Raw genomic sequence first — 19,662 nt, forward strand, 5'->3', positions numbered from 1 at the left:
TCTTAGAAGTTTAACTATTTCTTTCAGCTAGGCACAGAAGTGCTATTATAGTTGGACAGTGTACAACCAGTACCTAAGGGTACTGAGTTATTTTCACTCAAGTTTCATTCACTTAACACTTCTAAGATTGTAAAGTTTACACAGCACTCCCTCACTTGAAAACCTATCTCAGGAAGCCACCATTAGAGAATGCTCTCTATGCAAAAAACTGCTTGTTTTCTGGCCAGACGCTAAATGAAAATTTGGTTCAAAAGGTATTCCAACTATCTTTGGGTAATTCTCAGGTAATTACTGAGCAGCTCCAATAACAATCTCAAAAATACTCAATACTGGTGGATATGCCTAAATTGTGATCAAAGACCATTTCACAAATCCACCCTACTAATCTAACTGCCTTTGGACAGCAATGATAGGCCTTTATATTGCATTTTTTATCAAAGTAATGCATGTACAAACTTCAAGAAATCAAACAGCACAACAGCAAACTACAGAAATTCCTGTTCCCTGAAAGCACTCATCAAATCCCTTAACTGTTTCTTCTAATATTTGCTTCTTTATTTCTAAATAACAAGCTTATACTACTCTACCTGACTTTTTCTGGTTTCAGATATTTTCTAATTTTTTTTTACTATAGAAGATAAAGACTTTTCTCTTACACCACTACCCTATCTACCTGCTTAGCTGCTGCTTCCACCAAATGTTCTTTTTGATATATCAAAAGCAATATTACATTACTATAACTATATAAACATTATTCACAGCTGAACCATATACTACATTATGATTATTTTTCTTACACAACTGCTTGCTTTTCCTAGGGTTAACTACTTTGTTTTCTCTTTTCCTTTTTTCTCTTTATTACCTATAATTAATTTATAGCTAACTCTTCAACAAAAGTATCAATCTCCTCTTACTATACGCAAACACATCATCTCATCCACAAACTCTGCTTCCCACTCTCACGGAAATGGTACTCCTCTGTCCCACTCTAGTCTGAACTGGTAACCCTCTAAAAGTAGTTTAACAGTCATTCAGAACTATCCTCTATCAACATCCTGATAATCCCATTTACCTTTTCCCTAGGTCAGAACTCATTTTTTTTTTTCTCATTAAACTTTTGTTTTAATGGGTCTCAAAATTCTGTGACAGATTTTTGGTCAAGTTGTTTCCATTAAAAAGTACTGATTTTAAAAACTAATAACTTAAAACTGCCACACACACAAAAAAACAAATGGTCCACAAAACATTCTCCTTTCCTTCTGAAGTTTTTACGATGCATTGTTATCATTAACCAGTCTTTTACTATTAAACTTAAATGGCCAATTGACACAAACAGTTCTGAGACCGTTCTTCCACCACTGATTAAGACTGGGGTGGCAGGTATTGGGGATAATATTCATTTAGCCTTCTGAGCTTTCTGGGCAGACTTGGTGACCTTGCCAGCTCCAGCTGCCTTCTTGTCCACTGCTTTGATGACACCCACAGCAACCGTCTGTCTCATGTCACGAACAGCGAAACGGCCCAGAGGAGGATAGTCAGAGAAGCTCTCAACACACATAGGCTTGCCAGGAACCATATCAACAATGGCAGCGTCACCAGATTTCAAGAACTTGGGACCATCTTCCAGCTTTTTTCCAGAACAACGATCTATCTTCTCCTTCAGCTCAGCAAACTTGCAAGCAATGTGAGCTGTGTGACAATCCAGCACAGGTGCATATCCAGCACTAATTTGGCCTGGATGGTTCAGGATAATCACCTGAGCTGTGAAGCCAGCTGCTTCCATTGGTGGGTCATTTTTGCTGTCACCAGCCACATTGCCACGACGAACATCTTTGATAGATACGTTCTTTTTTTTTTTTTTTTTTTTAAAGACTTTATTTATTTATTTGACAGAGAGAGATCACAAGTAGGCAGAGAGGCAGACAGAGAGAGAGAGAGGAGGAAACAGGCTCCCTGCTGAGCAGAGAGCCCGATGCGGGACTCGATCCCAGGACCCTGAGATCATGACCTGAGCCGAAGGCAGCAGCTTAACCCACTGAGCCACCCAGGCGCCCTGACAGATACGTTCTTGACATTGAAGCCCACATTGTCCCCAGGAAGAGCCTCACTCAAAGCTTCATGGTGCATTTCAACAGACTTGACTTCAGTTGTAACATTGACTGGAGCAAAAGTGACCACCATGCCAGGCTTAAGAACACCAGTCTCCACTCAGCCCACAGGGACAGTAACAATACCACCAATTTTGTAGACGTCCTGGAGAGGCAGACGCAAGGGCTTGTCAGTTGGACGAGTTGGTGGCAGAATGCAATCCAGAGCTTCAAGCAGTGTGGTTCCACTGGCATTCCCATCTTTACAGGTGACTTTCCATCCCTTGAACCAAGGCATATTAGCACTTGGCTCCAGCATGTTGTCACCATTCCAACCAGAAATTGGCACAAATGCTACTGTGTCGAGGTTGTAGCCAATTTTCTTAATGTAGGTGCTGACTTCCTTAACGATTTCCTCGTATCTCTTCTGGCTGTAGGGTGGCTCAGTGGAATCCATTTTGTTAACACCAACAATTAATTGTTTTACACCCAGTGTGTAAGCCAGAAGGGCATGCTCACGGGTCTGCCCATTCTTGGAGATACCGGCTTCAAATTCACCAACACCAGCAGCAACAATCAGGACAGCACAGTCAGCCTGGGATGTGCCTGTAATCATGTTTTTGATAAAGTCTCTGTGTCCTGGAGCATCAATGATGGTCACGTAATACTTGCTGGTCTCGAATTTCCACAGGGAGATATCAATGGTGATACCACGTTCACGTTCAGCTTTCAGTTTATCCAAGACCCAGGCGTACTTGAAGGAGCCTTTTCCCATCTCAGCAGCCTCCTTCTCGAATTTTTCGATAGTTCTTTTGTCGATCCCACCACATTTGTAGATCAGATGACCAGTAGTGGTAGACTTGCCCGAATCTACGTGTCCGATGACAACAATGTTGATACGAGTCTTTTCCTTCCCCATTCTGGTTTAGGATGAGCGGTGGTTTTCACGACACCTGTGTTCTGGCGGCAAACCCGTTGTGAAAAAGCCAGAACTCATTTTTTAAATCCCTAGGTCAGAACTCATTTTTTGGAACAATGTTCACTACTATCTTATTTAGTGAAGCAAGGGCTCTTACATGTTTGACAATGTCTATTCTACCCTAACACCTGATTGACAGTTTAACAGGGTTTACAATGTCCTGGTTTAGCAATTATTTTCCCCAGAATTTTCAAGACATTGCTCCAGTGCTCCATCCATTGTTGATAACATTCTTTTATACATAGTCTTGTTTTCTCTCTCTAGAACCTCTTAGGATCTTGTTATCTGCAGAGTTCTAGAATTTTATGAAGCACTTTAGTTCTTTCCTTATTTACCAGGTGTTGGGTTATTTCTTTATTCAGATACTCATACCCAGCAACTCGGGAAATTTTCCTTTGTAGTACCTTGGTAACTTTCTGCCTTTTGGCTTGTTTTCTTTCTGAAATATTATTAGTCCGTACTGAACCTTACAGACTAATACCCTACCATCTTGTCAACTTTTCATCTCACCTTCTCAGTTTTCTCAATTTATTCTCTATCCCTGTTGAATTTTTAAAATTTCTACTATAACATTTTTGGTTTCCAACTTGCCTTTTTTCAGTCTTTCTTGTGTCAATGATGAACTATCCCTTATCTCTGTGAATATTAATTTTTAAAGTTTCCTTTCCCAGCACTTGGTTTATTCTATCCAGTTCCTTTTGTCTCTGTTTTGACCTCTCTTATATTGGAGGTTCCCCACAAATACCCAGTGACCCATGATTTTTGAGACACTAAAATACTGACTGAAAATCTTGAGAACAGGTGGTCAGAGCGTTTCAACTAACGGGTTTCACTTTAAGCTGATCAAGCAGGGATCTGGCTATTTCATTCAGAGACTCCCAAATATTAGAATCTCAACTCTTTTGTCTTAGATAAGATGCCTCCTATTTCTAATTTAGCAATAAGCAAGAGTGCAAGTGCCATGGGTAGAGAATTAGAGGCTTTAATATTTGATTTAATTTCCCTCTTTACTGTTGTTTCCTCAACCCTCACTTGTGCCAGAATTTAATCTGATTTAACCACTCACTCTATGGAGGAAACATCCAGTCTTTGCCTGGGGGGACTCCACCCCTACCCTCTTCCGCCAAAACTCTGCAGGATAAAGTTGCTAAAACTCTGCAGGATAAAGTTCTTTAAAACACTTCAACCGTGGTGCCTGGGTGGTTCAGGAATTAAGCCTCTACCTTCCGGCTCTGGTCATATTCTCAGGGTCCTGGGATCAAGCTCAACATAGGGCTCTCCCTGCTTAGCGGGGTGCCTGCTTCTCCCACCCCCCCGCCTATTTGTGATCTCTGTCAAATAAATAAATAAGTCTTTAAAACACTTTAACCAAGGGGTGCCTGGGTGGTTCAGTTGTTTGATGTCTGCCTTCAGCTCTAGTCATGGTCCCAGAGTCCTGGGATTGAGCCCTGTATCAGGCTTCCTGCCAAGCTTTTCCCTCTCCCACTCCCCCTGCTTATGTTTCCCCTCTTGCTGTGTCTCTCTCTGTCAAATAAACAAAATCTTTAAAACAAACAAACACTTTAACCAGTTCTGGTTTTTGGCATCACCCATATCCCTGCCTTCTAGATAATGGAGGTCCTCAGACCCAAGTCTGCCTAAGGTTCTATGGTATGTAAACTGATTTTTAATTAATTCCATGCTCCCCATGAAAGGTTCAGCTATCTGCTTAGACAATTTTCTTTTTCTTTAAATAAACTCTATTGGCAACACAGGGCTTGAACTCGTGACCCTAAGAGTCACATGCTCTACTCCCTGAGCCAGCCAGGCACCCCATCTGTTAAGACAATTTACCATTCGCCTCACACAATCACTTTCAAGTTTTGTGGACATCTCTTATTTGCTGTCTCTTCTCCCTTGTTCTCTGGATTTGTGGCTTAAATTTTTTTTTTTTTCATTCTTTTGTTATCATTTTAGTAGGGTTCTTGGAAGGTTTAGGGAATTAAACAGGTCCCATGTTTGTCAATCTGCTATGCTTAGCTAGAAGGTTGTCTTGTTTGAATTCAGCACATCCTAAACATGTATCATGAAATACTAATAATGCCAAAAGATGTTTCATGAAAACATCTTTTCTACAATACAAACAAGTATGAAAAAGGCTTTTAACTTAGAGCCCATTATTTGGCAGGTACCCAATTACAGCTTGATTAATTGATTCCAAAGTTAATAAAGCCATAATTAAATGCTCTAGCATGTACTTCAAGAAGCACTCCATTAAGAAATGCCTAAATAAAAAAGGGATACTTTTTATAAACTGCACCAATTATAAACTATTAGTCCAAACAAAAGATTAATGTTTATTCCAAGTACATAAATGACTTAAAAAAAGAAAAAAAGTATGACAACTCAGTTACCTAGTGAGAGTTAAAAAAAGTAATATTTCCTCAACAAATCTGCCAAAGGTATGCTATCTAACCTTTCCCAGTATCTTCAAGTGAGGCACCAGTATTTTCATCATATGAAGAAACTAAATTAAACAATTTACCTAATTTTACTACAGTCACAGATGATTTAATGGAAAAACCAGTACAAAGGCCAAGTGGCCCAACTCCCAATAAAATCTATTAGGCCTTCTACAATTTTAACTAATGTATAATTTCTAATTCAGATAAAAGAATTTCAGTTTCATATGCTCTGTTAATTAGTTTGAGTAGTGTATAACATAAAGATAAATAACTTCAGGCATAAAGCCATACATAAATGTTCAAAGAACAGTCCCTTCCTGCTTCAAAAAACTTTAAGAAATGAAAGAAGTACACTAAGCTGCTTCTAAAATCTACTTAAGCAGTCCTAGGTAAAGAAAAAAGGTTTTCTCAAAAAGTTTTTTATAAAAAGAAATTTAAATCACCCTTAGGACACAATGGCTCCTGTTCAATGTAACAGGTTAAGTAAATAAAGATATATTTAATATGCATAACTTGCCACTAACTTTACCTTCACCTTAACTTAATCTCTTCATTCTTTGCTCAGTCATCAAGTGGTTAAATTTAAGGGTCCAAGGTTGCTTTTCTCCTGTATAAAGGTTCATTTCTACCCTAAACTTTGGGACAATTACAAGTAATAATTTACAGATTCTCTCAGTGTCTTCTAAGGAGGCAGTCTGTTAATTAAAAAAAAAAAACTAAAAAATCTCATGCAGAATATGAAAAAAAAATTTTTTTTGAAATTTTAACATTTAACCTTTTAATTTAGTACAACCAATGAAAACACACATCAGAAGGAATGTTACCAGCAAAGAGCAGTGATCGCACTGGAGCACTATTAGATGCTAGGGGCTCTCTCTGTTATTGCTTCATACTGAATGAAGGGAGGGCTACTGAGTCACTTTCCTTTTTTTTAAAAAATCAAAATTCAATTAATTAACATAGTGTATTACTGTATTACTGTACAGTTCAGTGACAGTACTTTTAGTATTAGTGTATTACTGTAGAGGTCAGTAATACATCAGTTGTATATAACACCCATTGCTCATTACATCAGGTACCCTCCTTAATGCCCATCACCCAGTTGTCCCATTCCCCATCCCTCTCCGTCCCAGTAACCCTCAGTTTGTTTCCTATGATTAAGAGTGTCTTATGGTGGGATGCCTGGGTGGCTCAGTTGGTTAAGCAGCTGCCTTCGGCTTGGGTCATGATCCCAGCGTCCTGGGATCGAGTCCCACATCGGGCTCCTTGCTCAGCAGGGAGCCTGCTTCTCCCTCTGCCTCTGCCTGCCATTCTGTCTGCCTGTGCTCGCTCTCTCTCCCTCTCTCTCTGATAAATAAAAAAAAATTAAAAAAAAAAAAGTGTCTTATGGTTTGTCTCCCTCTGATTTCATCTTGTTTTATTTTTTCCTCTCTTCCCTTATGCTCCTGTTTTGTTTCTTAAATTCCACATATTGAGTGAAATCATATAATTGCCTTTCTCGGATTGACTTATTTCATTAAGCAAATACCCATCCACATTACTGCAAATGGCAAGATTTCATTTTTTTGATGGCTGAGTATTTTCCATTGTATATATACACCACATCTTCTTCATCCATTTATCCACTGATGGACATCTGTGCTCTTTCCACAGTTTGGCTATTGTGGACATTGCAGCTATAAGCACTGGGTGCAGGTACCCCTTCAGATCACTACATTTGTATCTTTGGGATAAGCAGTGCAATTGCTGGGTCATAGCTCTATTTTTAACTTTTTGAGGAACCTCCATACTGTTTTCCAGAGTGGCTGTACCAACTTGCATTCCCACAAACAGTATAAGAGGGAGGAAAGTGAAAACTAAAGGTTAAAAACTCTTTAATGTTCTATTCCTATAGGTATGGTTTATAAACTAGTCTGGGAAAAAAAAAAAAAAAAGACTGATAACACATTTCTGAAAGGTAAGGCAAAATAATCAAGGTTAATTGATCTATCAAGTAGAAAACAGATATGATGCTATCAAAATGACAGTTAATTTTATATTATTTTTTAGCTCAAAAGTACATCCAAATAAGACCCATCAAAATAAGATAATAATCTGAGTTATAAAAACTACAGACAACCATAAAGTGAAAGGCTTAAGATGGGTAACATTACTAATAGCATGCTTTAATATTTCTGTGTGGTGGGAAGAGATACCAGATACGGAGTCTGAAGACTAATCAAATTCTGGCTGGTCCAACTGTGAGCTGTGTGATCCTGGCTAAGATACCGAGCTTTTTAAAACTGTCTTAAAGTTTACAATTATTAATGATTTTGAACATTACATGAAGTACAAAAAATGACACCTACAGAGCAGACTTGACTAATGTTAAATTTAGCCATTTTTATTTAACATTAATCTGTCTCCTTCCTTTATTAAAGGAAACTACTTCCCGAAATTGGAGGTAATGTTCTCATGCACATTTTTATTAGTTTAACTTCCTGAATCTCAGTTTTCTATTTGTTATATCTATTGATCAATTATCTTCTGTCATCAGGTAGTTGCAGCCAAGGACAATCAAACTGTTAAACACTTAATGGTCACTACCACTTTGCATGATACCGTGGAAAATGCCATTTAGAAAATAACCACGAGAAACAGAATCATATAGAAAAAAAACCCATATACCCAAGACAATATACTGTATTTTAACTGTAAGTTAAAAGTTAACTATAAGGCCTTGAATTACTTTATGTACCACTATGGGGGAAGGCAGAAATGGACAATTAAATTCTCATAGCACTTTCTTTTAATTACAGAAAATTTCAAACAACCGAAAAGTAGACAGACTAGCATAATGAAATCCCCATATACCCAAATCCCAGTCTCCAAAATTATTAATTCATCCCCACTGTTAATTTATCTACAACCCTCTCAGGATCATTTAGAAATAATTCTGGACATTTTATCATTTAATACATAAATATTTCAGTATGTAACTCCAAAAAGACAAGGGGGAAAAATCCTTAATACCATTCTCACAAACAAAAACCCAGTAATTCCTTAATATCAAATACCCAATGCTCAATTTTCCCCAACTGTCCACAGTTGTATTTTTTTAAAAAGATTTTATTTATTTGACAGAGAGATCGAATGCACATATAAGCAGGCAGAACAGCAGGCAGAGGGAGATGGAGAAACAGGCTCCCCACTGAACAGAGAGCCCACTGTGGGGCTCCATCCCAGGACCCCGGGATGATGACCTGAGCTGAAGGTGGACACTTAACTTACTGTGCCACCCAGGCATCCCAAGTTGTATTTGCTTACTTTCTTTTTATGACATGTTAGAATAAGGATCCAAATAAGGTCCATAAATTGTGGTTGCTTTAATGCTTGTCTCTTTAATCCACAGTCCCCTCCATCCCTCTTAAACTCCTTGGAATTTTCGGACTGAAGAAACCCAAGTCATTCGTCTAAATTTTGCTGACTGCATCCCCTTGTAGTTGCTTAGTATGTTTCTGTGTTTCTATATACCCTATAAATCAGTAGTCAGATTTTTAATCAGATGCAGGGTTTTTCATTTTGTTATTACTACTGTATATTATCTACTTCTATAAGGAGATGTTTAATGTTTGCTGCTCCCTCCTTTTGTGATGCAAACAACCACTGCTGATCACTGCCTAGGAGCCATTAATTCACTACAGTTTACAAAATGCTGATATTCATAATCTGTAATTCCGTGTAAAATTATGTGCTGAAATATTTCTTTAAAAAATTAACTTTCCTGGGCACCTGGGTGGCTCAGTGGGTTAAGCCGCTGCCTTCGGCTCAGGTCATGATCTCAGGGTCCTGGGATCGAGTCCGGCATCGGGCTCTCTGCTCAGCAGGGAGCCTGCTTCCTCCTCTCTCTCTGCCTACTTGTGATCTCTCTCTGTCAAATAAATAAATAAAATCTTTTTAAAAAAATTAACTTTCCTTTATTACTGTTCAATTATCCTCATCTATCCATTTACCGCGAGGAAAAGCATGAAAGATGCTTTGATATTTTTCTTCATGTACCGGTTTTCAAAATAAATTAACCTCCTAGCATCCTCCTAAACAGATCAATTAGTGTGTTTACTTATAAGGTAGCGTGATGAACTCTTGGATTTCAACTTATCTGACAGGTCTCAATAACTGTAGTTTTATTACTCTTCTTTTTTTTTTTATTACTCTTCGAGATGCTCAAATTATCCCATTTTTGGCAAGAGGGAGCCCAAGCAAATTGATTCCTAAAGACTTTTTGTTATGATGCAAGTAGTGTTTAAAAACTTCTTGCTTTAAGAAAAATGTTCTAGACACATCTTATTTACTACCTCAAACCTGGAATCAGTCAGTCATTTATTTCAAGATGCCCTGGTACTTTCATTGGGAAATGGTACTAGGAGAACACAACCTAGGCACCAGGGTTGGGGTACACTGTTTTCCTATCACTTAGAAATTTTATTTTATAAATACTCTAACAACTCTTCCGTGTTTTACACTTCAGTGACTTTGTAAAGAATTCAACCAAAATTCATGTCCACCTGGAACCTCAAAATATTATGACATTCAGAAATATGATCTTGGGGCAGCTGGGTGGATCAGTTAAAGCCTCTGCCTTCAGCTTAGGTCATGATCTCAGGATCCTGGGTTCTAGCTCCGTTCGATGGCATAGCAGGCTCCCTGCTCAGCAGGGAGTCTGCTTCTCCCTCTCCCTCTGACCCTCCTCCACACTTGCACTCTCTCTCTCTCTCAGATAAATAAAATCTTAAAAAAAACAGAGAGAGAGAGAGAGAGAGAGAAAGAAAGAGGATCTTGGCAGATGCAATTCAGGTAAGATTGATATAATACTGGATTAGGGTGGACCTTAACTAAATTCAATGACAGTGTCCTTATCAGAGACAGAAAATGATATACAGGGAGACAAAGAGGAAGGACATGTGAAGACAGAGACAGAGAATCCTGTAATGCAGCTACAAGCCCAAGAATGCCAAGGATTGCCAGGAGCCACCAGAAGTTAGGAAGAGACAAAGAAGGATTCTTCCCTAGAACCCTGAAAAGGATTATGGGTCTGCCAATACTTTGACTTTAGAATTCTAACCACCAGAATGGTGAGAAAACAAATTCCTGTTGGTTTAAACCACCAAGTTGGTGGTTAGTTTGTTACAGCAGCCCTAGGAAATGAATATAGATCTAGGCAATTTTTTAAAAATAAAATCATAAACAAAAAATATACAGGTATAATAAATAGCTGAGGTATTTGTAAAACCTCCTTACATGTAGAATCAAGCTTTTTCTAATTACACACCTTCCTTAACTTACAATGGGGTTATATCCCAATAAACACACTGTAAGTTGAAAACACCTTAAAACGCATTTAATACACCTAACCTACTGAACCTTACAGCTTAGCTTAGGCCTACCTTTAACACACTCAGAACATTTCCCTTAGCCTATAATTGGGTAAGATCACCTAACACCAAATCTATTTTATAATAAAGTGTTGGATATCTCATGTAATTGACTGAATACTGTACTGAAAGTGAAAAACAGAATGGCTGTACGGGTAGAGAGTAGTTTTAAGTATATTATTTTGGTTACTGTTGTGATTGCATGGCTGACCAGGAGCTGCCTAACATCACAAGAGAGTACTATATGCTATGTATTGCTAGACTTGGAAAAGATCAAAATTCAAAGTACACTTTCTACTGAATGTGTGTCACTTTCACACCACTAAAAGTCAGAAATCATAAGTCTAACCATCATAAATTGGGGACCATCTGTAAGATGGCCCAAAGATAAATGGTTTATTTGCATATGACATTCAAACATCCGTATTTCTTCAGAGAACCTCTACTTGGTTGTAGAGTAGGCATCTTCCATGTTCAACAGAGAATTCCTGATTATACACTCCTAAACACTGTACCAGCCTTCACCATTTTAGTAATCAGCAACTCCATTTTAACAATCAAGCCAAGACCTTAAAATAAACCTTATACCCAACATCCAATCCATCAGCAAATCCTGTTAATTTCCCCTTTGAAATACAATAGATTCAGAATTGAACCACTTCTCACTACTTCCACTAATACCTTCTCCGCCCAATCTACCATGATCTTTAGCCTAGAAAATGACCACCTTATTAGTCTCTCAGTCCTCCTATGATCTGTTTCCCCTTAATAGGCAGAGTTGTCCTTTACTAATATGTCAGATGTTATCCCAGAAAGTACTTCCCATCTCACACAGGCCCTAACGGCCCTGCCCACCAATGTCTTATTCTTCCTCCTCTACCTATCTAACTCAATCACTCTAGTCATATTGACTTCTGTAATATTCCTTGAACATATCAAGGTTTTGCTCTTGTCACAGGGCTTTTGCACTTGCTGTTATCTCACTTAGAACGCTCTTCCTTGAGATATTCTTTATGACTTCATCCCTTAATTATTCTAGGTTGCTATTCAAATATAAACTCACCAAGAGGCTTTCCTTGACCACTTACATGAGATAATCACATCTATAATATCATCATTCTTTATCACTTTACCCTGTTCTATTCTTCTTTAAAGCATTTATCACTACCTGTCATATTACACACATTTATCTTTTCATTGTCCACAGAAGATACTCCGTTAGCAAGCACTTTGTCTCTTTAGTATACTGCTATACTCCTAAGAGTCTACAACTGTGCTTAGCATGGTTTATTGAATGGGATGAGTTGATCTCAATTCTCTGGCTCTACTAGTACAAACATCTCACACTGAGTACATACTGTGTATGGATTTAGAACTTAAACCTGAGTAATTTTCATTAAATACAATACTTAAATACAAACTAACTATGTTATCAGGTACGTAATCTATTTCAATGCAGGAAGTAAAACTGGCCATGTTAGATATATTAAATTCCCCAAGTAAAAAGCAACATCACAGAAAAAAACTAAAAGGAAAATCACCAAGTACCCTCAAATGAATCCAGACTTGTATACACATTTGCTCATAATTACCTAGGTATTAGTTAGTACTTCTGTAGTATCCACTCATAAAGCATAATGAGTATTTTTTACTATCCTAAACCAAACAAATAATTCAAGCATCTTAACAAGTAGACATAGCACTACTTTAACAGGGCTTGGACAATGTTAACCTTCTGGCAGGAATAGTTTTCTCTCTCTAAAAATAAAGCCAGGCAGAAGATAAACACTAAAGGAAATTACAGTAGTCTTAAAATTAAGATTAATATAGTGAAAGCATGCCAAATTATTTAAAGAAAATCTAAAACATCATTTAATCTTCCTCAGCCATAAATTTTATATCAGATCCTAGAATTATACCAAGCAAAGGCTATCCATAAAAAATGATGCTAATCTATAGCAATGACAGAAGAAGTTTTGACATCTAAAGCTTTTAACTAAAGAAAAATGCTATACGACCACAGAAGTCCTTATATTGCAATTTCATGTAATCAGTGAATTCAAAGGCAGTAAATCTGGGCATCCATGAACCTGAGAGATCATGTTAATTCTAATCAGCAAAAGTAATAACATCCAAACCTCATAATCTACAAAAAAATGAAGCTGATTATCATTTACTTTTAAGAACAGTGAATTCATTAATTCTTTATATCTATAAATAGAACTTCATAGGAACCTAATCTGAAAAATAAATGTTCACCCCCCTGCTTATAAACAACCTATAGTAAGTTCTTCTTTGAAACAGAATCAATAGCCTGAGCCCTGAGGAGGAGTCACAAAGAACGGTGGTGCCATTTTTCTCACACCCTGCTGCAAAGCTTTACTAACTTAGAGAACCATGCACTAGAAAAGAACAAAAGACAGGAATATTTAACTGCTCATCAGATAAATATGTAAGAGGTGCTCCATTTCCAAACAGTTTCAAGTTAGAAGTGTGATTAGAGGCCAAACCACAACTTCTTCTGGGAACTGTGAATTAACTTCCTACTGCCATAGACCTCTCTCAGTAACTATAAGGCTACTGCTTACAGTTTCGGGCCCACAAGGTATTTTACCTTATCTCCCCTAAGCACTTCTGCACTAATGTATGGAGTAAGACCACATGCAGGCTGCTACCCACCAAGTAATTAGAAAACACTCTTTTCTCCTTTTCCTTTTCTCTCTCTCACACACACACACACACACACACACACACACACACGTGTGCACGCACACGCACTCGCACTCAATCTCTTCCCTCCTTCCAAGCTGAGCATAAAAGGGGGGAAGGGAAAGCATAAATGATTACATGGCAACAGTTAATATAGGACTGAACACAATGTACAGAGCTCAGTAGAGCTCTCTGTATGACTATTTTCTTTTCTTTTTTTTTTTTTTTTTTAAGATTTTATTTATTTATTTGACAGAGAGAAATCACAAGTAGATGGAGAGGCAGGCAGAGAGAGAGAGAGGGAAGCAGGCTCCCTGCTGAGCAGAGAGCCCGATGCAGGACTCGATCCCAGGACCCCGAGATCATGACCTGAGCTGAAGGCAGCGGCTTAACCCACTGAGCCACCCAGGCGCCCTGTATGACTATTTTCTGAACCAAAATGTATCTAATAAGAACTTTAACGCAAGCACTGAAGAAACAAAAAAGGGTAGAAAACACAAGTTAAACAAGTCACTTACTATGTGTCATCTTCAAATCCTTAAGTTTTGCATTTAACATATCTTCTTTTATGACTTTTTTTCTGTAAACATTAATAGAGAGGTGAAATAACTAAGAGAACTTTGTTGTTCTGCTCATTTTTCAGTTCACTGCCAAGCAAAATGAAATGGATTATGCACTGAGTTTTAAATTCTAGCAAAGAAAGAATGACCAGTTGCTACTCCCCATTCAGATGCCACTCTCCACTCCAATGACTTACAAGGGAGGTTCACTACCAAGAAAAAAAACACCCAAACCAAACCAAATAAAAAACCACAATCCCCTTCCCTGGAACTGGTAGAAAGTAACAGAAAGGAAGGGGCATCAGGGGTTTTGTACTGCTTTAGAAGGGAGAGGCAGCACTGAATGGATATCAAGGTGCTACAGAGACTACAGTGAATATAAGATTGAATGAAAGGAATGCTAAAACACCAAAGACTCCAAAAAAGAATATACTATAAATATTCAATAGCTGACAGGTTTTCCGCCTTGGGAGAAATTATGGAGGGGCTGATTTGGTAGGCAAAAGCAAATTATTATTTTGTAATTGTTATTTCTCTATACCATCCCGCTACCACAAATCCCTGAGAAAAAGCAGTTAAGCATATGAACTACCTCAGCTGTGTTAGACCCAGTGTATGACCCTGTTATATAGGACATACAGTGATGACCACTGCACTCTCAGTAAGGGCCAAAGAACTGTGGTAATTCAGAGGAAGCATAAAAATGTATATTCTTGACACAGTCATATCAAGTAACAGGAGATGTATCAAGAATGAAGCTAGCAGAAGTTTCTCAGAGTCCTAGGAAAAGTGTGCTACCATCTTCTCTGTAAACATAAATGCAAGAATCAAAACTGACTCCGAGTTAAAAGAAAATGTTAATAAAATTTGCTCTAATGCATTTACTAACTTGGGTTTATGGCTGTTCCACGAATCCCTTAAAATCACATACAAAGTTTTGTGTGTAAGTATGTTTTATGACCTGTTTTTCTGGTAGAAACTGTCAATAGTCTTCTTCAGATTCTAAAATAAGTCCATAACTTCCAAAAAGATCTAAAGATCCGCAGTATTATAAACTGTGGCATGACTGCATAAATCTTAACAACTATTGTCAACTGTTTTATTTTATTCATTCATTCATTTATTTTTTAAAGATTTTATTTATTTATCTGACATACAGAGATCACAAGCAGGCAGAGAGGCAGGCAGAGAGAGAGGAGGAAGCAGGCTCCCCACTGAGCAGAGAGCCCCATGCGAGGCTTGATCCCAGGACCCTGAGATCATGATCTGCGCCAAAGGCAGAGGCTTTAACCCACTGAACCACCCAGGCGCCCCTGTCAACTGTTTTAGTAACTAAATAAATCTACTCTGTTAAGAAATCAGTATTCAAGGGGTGCCTTTATGGGTCCAAACTCTTGGTTTCAGCTTGGGTCATGATCTCAGGGTTGGGATATCGAGCTAAGTGAGGCTGCATGCTCAGCACAGAATCTGCTTAGACTCTCTCTCTCCCTCTACCACACACCCCCTACTAAAATAAGTGAATGAATCTTTGAAAGAAAAAAAAAAGAAATTAGTATTGTGATTAAATATACTAATGAATCATAGGTTTCATTATGAATTTGACAATATATATTGTCTTCAGAATACAATTTTTGGAAAGCTCTGAATATATGTCAGATCAAAATGGGCTTAACTTCTAAATGTACTGGAACAATTTAAGTATTAATAATGAATTAATTTCCAGTACACTATCTTCTCAATTTAGTTCAAAAAATATGTTAAATACCTAATAAACTCAAGTACTAAGCACTGTATTTCTAGGCAATTACATTTTAACAACAGTAATTAAAGAAAGAAATCCAAACATGTTAAAACATAAATGGTTGTTATGGTAGGTACCAAGTGCCTGCTACTATACAAAAAAAGAAAACTATAAAGATAATAATAAGCAGTTTCAATTATAACTGTCTCATAAAGAATGTTGTGCTACATCGTTAGTTATTTTCTACTTTTTGTCCATAAATACTAGAGTGGTGCTAACCAAAATGTGGTCAGTATACCAATACTTACTCATTATTGGTTTGTCATAAACAGAAATGAATAAGCTTTAATTTACACTGCTATAACACTTTTATTTTATAAAAATATTCATCTAAACAGATTACAGAAAAAAAAAACCAAAAAAATTCATGAATAAGATAGTTCAAATTCAATTCTCAGATTTCAGCGGATCATTTCTTAATATCAAGTGTGTGCTTTAAAAGAAATAATTAAATACATTTAAACGCCACATTGTTAAAAAAAAAAAAGATAACTCTTTATTTTTTATTATTAGCTACCTTCTGGTTTTAAACGTTTGGACTCCACTTATGAAGTTCATCACTAACCTCATACAGCTTTTAGAATTTTCACAACAGGAGAGCTGCTTCTTAAAAGAGCTTTCAGTTTTGTCTTTTGTTTCTCTCAACTGTCTTTTTACTTGAACCTAGAAGAAAAGCAAAATCCTTAAAGTGATAATCCAGCACCACAAATGATAGCCTATCAATTCTCCTCTGAAAGCATAAAAAAATTAAAGAAGCAAAATTTTCTGAATGAAAGGGTAGCCCAAACACATGCTTATTCATTCAAGTATCCTAAGCTTTAAGACTGGTAAGTGTGCTAAAGCTCCAGGGAAACAAAATAGTGAGAGGCATGTAAACAGAAAGTGCTCTTGAGCACAGATCTCTGTATACATGTAGGACTGAGAAATTTACTATTTGAGGATAAAAGAGAAGACTTTAATGAGTCAGTCCTAAAGAGTAGGAATTTGTCTAAGAAAAAAGTATTCTGAATAGAAGAATGAACATAGTTACAAGGAACAATGAGAAGCCAATGCAGATCGGTAAGAAAATATTAGCAGGATATGAAGCTGATGTAACATATTAGGAACAGATTGTAAAGGGGTTCAAATAAGAAAATAATTCCAGGGGAAACAGTGAATAAATGGAGGTATTAAAGCATTGTAGAGAACAAACCAGTTAAGGAGAGACTATAAAGTCTGGGAAACCAGAAGAAAGCTTTTAGAGTTGTATAGCAGATCTACACACTGAGAGAGATAAGATACTAGCCATATGTGGTTATTGAGCACTGAAATGTGGCTTGTCTGAATTGAGATGTACTCTAAGTGTAAAACTATATACTGTATTTCAAAGATATAGAACAAGATAAAACCTCTCAATAATTCTTTAAAATTACTGTATGTTGACATAATACATTAGTTATGTTCGATTAAATATACTATAAAAATTTATTTTAATGGTTTCTTTTTACTCTTTCAATGTAACTACTGAAAGTAAAAATTTTAAATTATAGTGGCTTGTACTATATTTCTATTGGCAGAACCAGTCTAAATGACAGCATGAAGGTCTACAAAGAAGTGACAAAAAAAGAATGAAGAGAAAACAAATTTAAAACATTGCTCAGGGTGCCTGGGTGGCTCAGTGGGTTAAGGCCTCTGCCTTTGGCTCAGGTCATGATCCCAGGGTCCTGGGATGGAGCCCCGCATCGGGCTCTCTGCTCAGCAGGGAGCCTGCTTCCTCCTCTCTCTGCCTGCCTCTGCACCTACTTGTGATCTCTGTCTGTCAAATAAATAAAAAAAAAGACATTGCTCAGAAGGACTAAGCAAAGATGAGGGAGAAAGAAAAAAAGGAAAACTCCCAGATGAGTTCTGGATCTGTTAATGTTTACATTCCTCAGTATTCTACACGGAGATATCCAACAAGCAGATGAAAACATAAATCTAGTTCTGAGGAAAGAGATCTGGGCTAGTGATAGTTTTAGAAGCCATACAAATACCTGTAAGAGCTTATAACTACTGGAGTACTTGAGAAGATTTAGAGAGAAAGTATCCCCAGGACACTGAAAGGAATTTAAAATTTAAGAAATGATTTTTAAGAAGGTAAGGAAGGCAGAGAGATGAAAAGATTGTGAAAAGGTCAGAAAAGTAAAACATACATACAAAATTCATAAAAAGATACCCTATAAGCCAAAGAAAATAAAGGGCAGTCAAAAGTACCACATGCAGAAAACAAAGAATTATCCCAAACCTTAGTGAGGACACTTTTACAGAGGTAAAATGTTCAATATGAATTGAAAAACAAGTATAAAAAGGGAGTAAGCAAGTACAGATGTCTCATTCGTTTAGTTGGAAAGGGATAAAGTGAAGATTCAGAAGTAAAGGTCAAAGGAAAATATTAACAACATATAGTTAGTATCACATAATAAGAAATACTTAAGTGACTAAATTAGGTTAACACTCCTCTAAACTTTTTTAAAAAAATTTATTTGAGAGAGGAAGGGAGAGAGGGAGAGAGAGATAAAGTGCCAAACAGATTGCGCTCAGTGTGGTAATTAACCTGGGGCCCAAACTCACAACCCCAAGATCACAACCAAGCAGAAACTGAGCGTGGGGCACTCAACCAACTGCACCAACCAGGCACCCCTGCAGACTTTTAATTTAAGTAAAATACAAACCATATTAAAGAAAACATAAGTTGTTAATCTAAGCAACAAAAACAGTATTTCACATAAAGCTACAAAATAAAGTTTTAGAGGACAGTATCTTTAGAAGCTAGTTCATGCCAATACATCTTCAGCAACATTATATATATAGTCGGGAAAAACAGAGAATCTATCTTTCAGAGAAGCCATGCTTTAATTTTGATCATAACATTTATATAGTATCTTTCTCCAAGACATACTAATTTATATAGATGCACAATTAACACAATTACAACAAGCAAAATAATTTTTTACATATGTCATATTATTTGAATTATAATCTCATTTGTTCCTTATGTCACTGAGACTCATCTGGTAAAAATATATCAAAACAAATTATAAATACCTACACTGAGAATACCTTATGCTTAAATAGTTGTATGTCACTTCCATACCCATTTCTATTCATAAAGACAGCAACTGAGTTGTTATGGGCTTATCATGCTACTTGGGAACAGTCTTCCTCTCTACCCCTCATCATTGGCATCAGATATGTATATATTGAAAATTCCTTTTTTTTTTTTGTAAACTCTACCTGCAAATGGGCTTGAACTCATTACCCTGAGATCAAGAGCTGCACGTTCTACCAAATGAGCCAGCCAAGTACCGCAATGCATCATTCATGACTTGTAAATGTTATCTCAAGAAATCTTCTCATATATCTTATATAACTACTTACTCTCCTTTTGTCATTTCACCTTTTACTCATTAACTCAGGAATATGTTCCTATTTCTTTTTTCTTCTTTTATTTGTAAGCCAAATATTAATCTAAATACAAACCATAATCATGGTTCATAACCATAAATAACATCAATGAGGTTATGTATTTAAATGTGCATCTCATGAAAGTGATTATGATTAAGGATTACAATAAAATTGTACGTAAAGAATAAAAGTCATCTGCCTATACTAACCCTGAAACTGTGAGCAGTCTCTCTCAAGATCTCTACAAA

The 19,662-nt window shown here is 36.9% G+C and overlaps 1 protein-coding gene and 1 pseudogene across 4 annotated transcripts in view; both read right to left on the minus strand.

Annotated features, from left to right (window-relative positions):
• The window catches only part of SCAF11 (SR-related CTD associated factor 11), a 71,359-nt gene that overhangs the window by 13,730 nt on the left and 37,967 nt on the right, over positions 1–19,662 (minus strand). For all 4 annotated transcript variants that reach the window (XM_059402958.1, XM_059402956.1, XM_059402957.1 and 1 more), the window contains 2 exons: positions 16,557–16,654; positions 14,149–14,210 (listed from right to left, as the gene is read on the minus strand). In XM_059402958.1, the coding sequence (XP_059258941.1) occupies positions 14,149–14,210; positions 16,557–16,654 (160 nt within the window). The remainder of the gene's footprint in view (positions 1–14,148; positions 14,211–16,556; positions 16,655–19,662) is intronic.
• Positions 1,110–3,081, minus strand: LOC132019610 (elongation factor 1-alpha 1-like; annotated as a pseudogene).

This window comes from Mustela nigripes, chromosome 6 (assembly GCF_022355385.1).
Source record: "Mustela nigripes isolate SB6536 chromosome 6, MUSNIG.SB6536, whole genome shotgun sequence".
NCBI classification, from domain to species: Eukaryota; Metazoa; Chordata; class Mammalia; order Carnivora; family Mustelidae; genus Mustela; species Mustela nigripes.